The 8,444-nt window shown below is 44.0% G+C and overlaps 1 protein-coding gene across 1 annotated transcript in view; it reads left to right on the forward strand.

Annotated features, from left to right (window-relative positions):
• Positions 1–7,933, forward strand: part of SARC_09519 (hypothetical protein) — a gene marked incomplete at its 3' end in the record, with an annotated part of 8,730 nt that extends 797 nt beyond the window's left edge. The window contains exons 2-9 of the mRNA XM_014296462.1: positions 623–665; positions 1,033–1,390; positions 1,866–1,954; positions 2,940–3,027; positions 4,338–5,066; positions 6,155–6,341; positions 7,029–7,153; positions 7,808–7,933. Coding sequence (XP_014151937.1) covers positions 623–665; positions 1,033–1,390; positions 1,866–1,954; positions 2,940–3,027; positions 4,338–5,066; positions 6,155–6,341; positions 7,029–7,153; positions 7,808–7,933 — 1,745 coding nt within the window. The remainder of the gene's footprint in view (positions 1–622; positions 666–1,032; positions 1,391–1,865; positions 1,955–2,939; positions 3,028–4,337; positions 5,067–6,154; positions 6,342–7,028; positions 7,154–7,807) is intronic.
• Between the last annotated feature and the right edge of the window lie 511 nt (positions 7,934–8,444).

The following is an 8,444-nucleotide window of genomic DNA, read 5'->3' on the forward strand; positions in this document are numbered from 1 at the left end:
CTATATCTATATATATATATATATGTGTGTGTGTGTGTGTGTCTATGTATATCTATGTATATCTATGTGTACATACATATATATATATATATATGGGTGAGTAGCTGGGTATAATCTACGTGGGGGGGTGTATTTAAATACTTATTTGTGTGTGTGGGTATGTATCTATATATAGTTGGGTGTATACATTTATACCTAACCTATATCTGTACCTATTATGAATATGCGTTGACATATATATATATATATATATGTATATATATATACAGTTAGATAGATAGATAGATAGACAAATAATAGTGTATACATTATGGTGTGTAAAATGTATATTCCAATATATTTGTGCCTATTGATGTTTGTCAGTATGTATGCATATATTCTGTGTTCATATTGCAAATGATGTCTGTTCACTACGCATACGGTCTGATCAATTAAATGGCTATAGTGGATGTTCACTGTTTATTGTTATTGTGCTGGTTGCAGCAATCACCTTGGCGGCCCATGAATGCATGACTCCACTACCTACTGGCTCTGTTTGAGATTCGGCCCTAATTTTTGTTTGGGATTTGTCCCTAATATGCCCCGACTCATTTCTCACCACCTTTTCCAAATAACCTCGCAGACAAGGCATCATACGATAGAAGGAGCTCGATGACTTATGAGAGGTGAGGGAGAGACTGTGCTGTCTTGTGCGTCTGCCTACGTTTGTTGTTTGACCTAAGTATCTATACAAGTACAAAGCACAGATTATACTCTGTGCATTGTCTTGACTCTCATCTTACTGACTGATCCTGTCAGTCACCGTTTGCCGTCGGGTGTTTAGTATAGTATCATATTCGTGGATGCTTTGGCAAGCGCTTGCTCAGGCAGATGTACTCCTCCACACCGATACGAATACACCTGCTTACTATATATCGGAGTCCTAGCATACATACCTGTGTGTACGTATAATATAACTAGTCTATAGGCGACGGTCTGTGCATGCGTGCTTTACGTCACGCTCTCTCTCACAAGCTACGCACACGCCCACAGAAACCCACTCACACCCATACCCACACCCACACGTACACCCACACCCACGCTAAAGCTCACGCACGCGCTATTCAGACGATCCGATTTCGATGGGTCGGGAGACAGTGAGAGCGGAGGTAAGATCAGAGGACAGGCGCCGTCCAACAGAGCACGCGATAGTTTTTCCCGCGACAACCGAGGTCCACAGCATGGGGGAGGCGGTGGTTACTATGGCAACAACCAGACTGGGTTCCATCGAGGGTTTGCACCCGTAATCCCCATGGGTGGCCCTCGCGGGGGTAAGTTTGTGGGCCCATATGGACCCATGCATGCTCCCGTGGGAGGTGCGTATAACAGGCAGATTTCCGCGTCACACCAGGTATGTCGCACAGCGTACGGGCTGGTTTTATTGCCTTGACAACCGTGTTGTTTATGTTTATTGCTGTTGTATATGTGTATGTGTACGCGTATGTATATGTATGTGCACGTATATGTGTATGTGCACGTATATGTGTATGTGTACGTTTATGTATATGTATGTGTATATGTCTATGTCTATGTCTATATATTTTATATATATATAAGTGGGTGTGTGTGTGTGTGTGTATGTATATATGTATATGCATATGCATATATGTGTATATGTATGTGTGTCTGTATGTATGTTTCTATCTATCTATCTATATATATATATATATATACTTATGCTACTTCCTAAGGTTAAATTTAATTTCTAACTACACTCCGCTCAGCCACCGAGTTGATCAAAACTCACTTCCTGAAGTAGTCCACTATTCAGGGCCGCTGAATAGTAATACGTACTTATTTCCCGTCGAATATACACACGCCCACAGAGACAGTTCCCGCCGTCTCATGGGTTTGCTCCCCATCATCAACGCGCTCACCACCCCATGGCACACTACGGCCACCAACAACACTCCCGGTAGGTGCAACCCTTGAAGTGTTAACGTACAACACTCCAGCTGTGAATATACCGCTGTTTGGGCTTGTAGTGCTGTGGGTGGGTGGGTGCCGTTGTATACGTGTATATATATGCTGGGGGTAAGTTGCATATGGCCGTTGTATACGTGTATATATAAATATATGTATGTATACGTGTATATATATATGCTGAGGATAGGTTGCCTATGAGCCATGGCTACAACCAATGTCACATGCGCTCGTGAGACTGGGCCACTGCAATACAGACACAACGCTCTAGTCGTATGTACACGGGCTGTGTGCATACACGCATCATCATCCTCCCAAGTAAGAGTGGCTAGTGCTTGTTCTTAGACACGCCACTCCGGAATACGTTCACCGGGTTCTCTGGGGTGACGTTTGCGAGACAGTTGTCGATGGATGAAGAGATATGGGCTCCTGTCTGTTCTTGCCCCTATGCGTACGCTATGGGTGTGGAATAGACGCTACTGGGTGCAGTACTAGCTCGTAATGAATGACCATCACAGCGACGCATGTATATATGTACATATTGTTGCATTTTTACAAACAATTACAGTCATATACATAAACGAATACAGCCATATATATTTTTATATACAATATATACATGTTCATATATATATGTGTGTGTGTGTGTGTGTGTGTCATTTTCTATTTCGATATCTATATTTATATAGTGTGTCTTTGTGCGTGTGTGTGTGTATGTTTCTTTTTATGATATATATATATATATGTATATTATAAACACGCAAAACCTGATATACACAATAATAGCAATCACAACTTACACCCGCCGTATTGCCAGAGTGTGACCTATGCACACCTCATCAAATACCAGATACATTTCCAAGTCACCTACCCCATACTCTACCCATACCATCGCTCACCCTGAGATAGATTCCGAATATATACACAAGCACTGTCCTTTACATCGGTATACTCATACGCTCCCACCTCTCTCGCAGAAACCAGAACAACAAGGATGCAGACAACGGCGGGCCATTGCAGAGTCGCCAGTCAGGCGACGGCCTAGGCAACATGCGCGACGGACAGGTACGCATGGCCAAGCATCTGATGGTGTATTATATGCATCACATAATACTGTATGATACTGTAATATCACATACTACTGTAATTATACTGTAATATCACGTAATACTGTAATCATACTGTGATACCTCATAATACTGTAATTAACTGTAATATCACGTAATACTGTAATTATGCTGTAATACCACGTAATACTTTGTATTGCATCGTAGTCAGTATTAAGTATTTAGTTAAAACTCACGCCCTGGCAGAGGTCCCACTGGTATGCAGGGTGATCTCAGCCTTACTTTGTTGGAGGAATCCTCGGGCACAGTGGTGCTCACAGACTGTAGTGTCTTCACTTCGATGTATCGACCTTTCATGTTCGTCTAGTATCGTCTATCGCCAAGGCCAGATCTTGGCGCATGTGTGGCTATGTGTGTGAGTGTGTCAGTTGCCTGTGTTTTAGTTGGTGTGTGCCTGTGTATTAGTTGGTGTGTGCTTGTGTATCAGTTGGTGTGTGCCTGTGTATTAGTTGGTGTGTGCCTGTGTTTTAGTTGGTTTGTGCCTGTGTATTAGTTGGTGTGTGCCTATGTATTAGTTGGTGTATGTCTGTGTATTAGTTGGTGTGTGCCTGTGTATTAGTTGGTGTGTGCCTGTGTATTAGTTGGTGTGTGCCTGTGTATTAGTTGGTATGTGCCTGTGTATCAGTTGGTGTGTGCCTGTGTTTTAGTTGGTGTGTGCCTGTGTATTAGTTGGTGTGTGCTTGTGTATCAGTTGGTGTGTGCCTGTGTATTAGTTGTTGTGTGTCTGTGTATTAGTTGTTGTGTGTCTGTGTATTAGTTGTTGTGTGTCTGTGTATTAGTTGGTGTGTGCCTGTGTATTAGTTGGTGTGTGCTTGTGTATCAGTTGGTGTGTGCCTGTGTATTAGTTGGTGTGTGCCTGTGTTTTAGTTGGTTTGTGCCTGTGTATTAGTTGGTGTGTGCCTGTGTATTAGTTGGTGTATGTCTGTGTATTAGTTGGTGTGTGCCTGTGTATACGTGGGTGTGTGTGGGCTGAGTCGGGTGTGTGCCTGTGTCCCGTTGCTTGAGTAGGTGTAGGGGGAGTGTTGTGGGGTGTGTGTACATCTTCCCACATAGAGCACCTCCCTGCTATGGACACTCGCGCGAGTGTTCCAACAGTAGGGCGTCCTGTACACGTGTATATCTCCGTGGAGGTTAGTTGTAGTTTACGCCCATGAACTTATGATGTATTTTTAGTATTATTAATTTGTTTTGTGGTGTATTATTGTATATTTTAACTTGTGATGCATCTACGTTTATTTTGTACTGTAGAGGGATACAGGGTTTGGTGGAGACCGCCGAGATTCGAATATGAACTCCGAAAGCCGGGATGGTTTCCATGGCAACAACAGTGAAGGTAAAGGTAGTGGCGGTACAAACAACCCGGGGTCGAGTCCAGGCAAGGGGGCACACAGTGGTAGTAATAATAACGGTGGTGCGGCGGGAGGTAGTGATAAGAAAGACGGCGGGGGTGGTTCCGGGGGGACTGGGTCGGCGAGTGGGTATGGATTAGACAGGCGAGACAGTGCGCCTTATGCGAGTGCCAAGGATAGCTCCGGTACTAGTGGGACGGGCAAAGGCACGGGCGGGGCCTTGGACCGCAGGGATACGTACGGTGGGATGAGTGGGGCGATGGACAGGCGGGAGCTATTCAGCAGCAACAGCACGGGAAATAATGGGCCTATGATGGATAGCAATAGCAGCACTAGTAGTATGAACATGCACGGGGGGGTGAATCAGGCGGATCACCAGGCGCAAGACGCACTTACGACGCAGCAACAAATGCAACAGCAACAGCACCAGCACCAAAATCCCGGGGCAGGTGTATACGGCGGTCCTATGAATTCGGGGCAAGGTGCAATGGGCCGACAACAGTCACAGCACAGCCGGGGTATGGGGATGGTCCGGGGCGGAGTAGGTATGGGAGTAGGATCTATAAATAGCTACAATGCCATGGGTGGAGATCCGTCAATGCAACAGCTACAGTACACCAACTCACAGGTGAGTGAATATAGCCGTAAGTGGTTTCAATTCTTACGTACCTGGGTAGGCTCTCGTATGTGGTGGTGGCTATGCATTCTTACTCTTTAGTTATGGACTCTCGATCGGTTTTCAGGTGACAGGTATTACGAAGATACGTTGCGTCGTGTATTGCTTGGCATGTATATACAATAGATGATATAATACATGATATTATACACTATATTGTACATGATATAATACAATGATATAACACATGATATTATACATTATATTATACATGATTTAATACATTATATATTATACATTATATTATACATGATAATATACATTCTATTATACGATATTATACATTATATTACACATGATATAATACACGATATAATACATGATATTATCCATGATATAATACTTGATATTATACACGATATATTGCATGATATAATACATGGAATAATACATGATATAGTACATGTTTTAGTACATGGTACTATACATGATATATTACATGATACTATACGTGTTATAATACATGATGTAAAACATGATATAATACAAGGATATAATACATGATATAGTACATGATATAATTCATGATATAGTACACGATATACTACATGATACTATACATGATATATTACATGATGTAATACATGATATACTACATGATATAATATATGCTATACTACATGATATACTACATGATATAGTACATGGTATCATACATGATATAATACATAATATAATACATGGTATATTACATGATATAATACATGTAACGTGCCTGTGGGTGTTGTATTTGTAGATCATGCTTGTGCATAACATTTTACAATATAAGTATACGTACCTGTGTGTCTTGTCATGCATGTGTATAGCATTTCACAGTGCACGTATCCGTACCTGTATGTATTTGTATCTGTGTAGCATGTACGTGCTGTACCTTTGACATTACATCTATTTATGGCCGTGGATTTGTTTCAGCAGTTACCCGTGTGCTGTCGGTGTTGGCTGCATATCTCGCCACTTCCACACGCACACACCTTCGCGTGATTGATATAATATGCACAAAACCCTAAACCCTAAACAACTGTCTTTGCCCCCTGCACCAGCCCAATATAACGGGGCCGGGAGGTGCAATGCCCAATTCCCACCTGATGGGTGCACATCGTGGCCAGCAACCGTTGGTCTATCAGACCTCTGGGCCTATGCGCGGCTCAGTGCATGACTCACCCAACCGAAACGGCATGGCTGGAATGGGCCGAGGCCCCGGTGGCAAGCGACCGTCCCAGGGACCAGGTAGGAGAGAGTCTGCAAGGGCTTGCTTAGAGGGTGCTGCATGAGTTTGCTTGTAACGTTGGGGTTATGGTTGGGTGAGTGAGAGGGGTGGGGATAGGGAGAGAGTGTGTGTGTGCGCGTGTGTGTGTCTGTGTCTGTATATGTGTCTGTGTCTGTGGGTGTGGTTGGGCGGGTGGTTGGGTGAGTGGGTGTGTGTGTACGTGTGTGCTTTATTGACATGTACCGTTTGCAGTGTGTGTATGCAGCCACTGGCAGGTGTGTGGTTGGGTGAGTGTGTGTGTGTGTATATACGTATGCGCTGTATTGACATGTACCGTTTTCAGTGTGTAAATGCAGCCACTGGTAGGTGTGTGGTTGGTAGTGTGCGTGGTCCGTCTCATTCGAATGCCTCGTTCTATACGCATTCAAGCGTAACCATCAGTACCTTATCGGATGAATGGCTGTTGAAATGGGACCCTTCTATTTGTTTGTATTTCTTCGAGTGCACCTACATGCCCTATCACGTAACAGAGATATTCTCGCTTCACACAGTGAGAGATGTCTCCGTGTGCTGTGACGAGCATTCGTACGGTCTATTCTGAGCTTTCATGCTTACTCACCCTGTAAGCGATCTATCCACACCCGCACCCGCGTGTTACCCGATAAGTCCTTATCGCTCCCTTCCCACGCTTTCTTCTTTTATCTCAGGGCAAGGCACTACCCCCGCCATGATCGCTCAAGAGCAGCAGAGGTTACGGCTGGAGGAAGAGATCCAGGCCAGCGGAGCAGCCGACCACTTGGCCGACTGGGGTACCGAAGAGCTGGAGAAGAAGGTAGGTGGATTACATCACAATAGATACATAGGGATGACTATAGTTACATTGTGCTATGCGGGTGATATGTATATGTATTGTGTACCGAAGAGCTGGAGAAGAAGGTACAGGGATTATGTCACTATAGATACGTAGGGATGACTATAGTTACATTGTGCTATGCGGGTGATATGTATTATGCACTGAAGAGTTAGAGAAGAAGGCATAGAGATTACTATAGTTTTATAGGGAGTATTATAGCTACATTGTGCTATGCTATTGATTTATAATACGTTACCTACTTATCAGATCATTCTGGCCGATTATAGTACCCAAGTCTTAGATATTATTCCTGTGCTTTTGACAGGATTCTTGGCGAAGAAACTAGTGTAGTGACATCGTGCCATGCTAGTGACATGTACTGTGTCGCCTACGTCTTATTTCACGGACTAACTTGCACGTATTCTTAATTCACGTACTACCTTGCACATATTCTTAATTCACGTACTAATCTACACATAGATAGTGGGATCGATCTGTCCAAGTGCGTTTGTGTATCAAAACTTTAATCTCATCGTTGGGTATGATTTAAAAGCCTGTGTATGTATACCTCAGTTGTGTACACCCGCAGGCCCATACCACTCATCCACCTCAACGCGTTCAACGTATTCCCAGAGTGAGGAGTGCCGTATGCAGTACAGACAAACGTTTACCAAGGAACGGGAATTAACGGGCAAACTACATAAGGCATCAGAGAATTACTACGCCGCGCGGCTGGTATCGGATTGCTGTGATATGTAAGTGACGTGAGATGCTCTGCCACGTGTGCACTCAGGGTGAGCCTATCTGACAGTTGTAGTTGTAGTCCACTCGCAAATGCTCTGTCACGTGTGCACTCAGTGTGAGCGTATCTGACAGTTGTAGTTGTAGTCCACTCGCAGATGCTCTGCCACGTGTGCACTCAGTGTGAGCGTATCTGACAGTTTAGTTGTAGTCCACTCGCACGAGCATTCCCAGCGCTTGCGATTATATTAGACGAGGTTACCTACTACGGGTGGTTGATTTGTATCTTTTCACTGTTTCATATCAGCCTGTCTCATACTTGGTTATACGGTGTGTGGGTCTATCTAGTATACGCCTGCAAGTCCTGTCAGAGTATTTGGCACTAGAATGTGTGGTGTCAGATTCTGTTGTAGCATCTCCACGTGCATGCTTAACGAAGTGGTCGACACAAGCCTCCTGTGCTCAGATAGACGCATGTGCGCAGTTTCTGTTCTCGCATGAAATCCCGCCACACAAACACAAGTAATAT

This window comes from Sphaeroforma arctica (genome assembly GCF_001186125.1).
Source record: "Sphaeroforma arctica JP610 unplaced genomic scaffold supercont1.977, whole genome shotgun sequence".
In the NCBI taxonomy this organism is placed as follows: domain Eukaryota; class Ichthyosporea; order Ichthyophonida; genus Sphaeroforma; species Sphaeroforma arctica.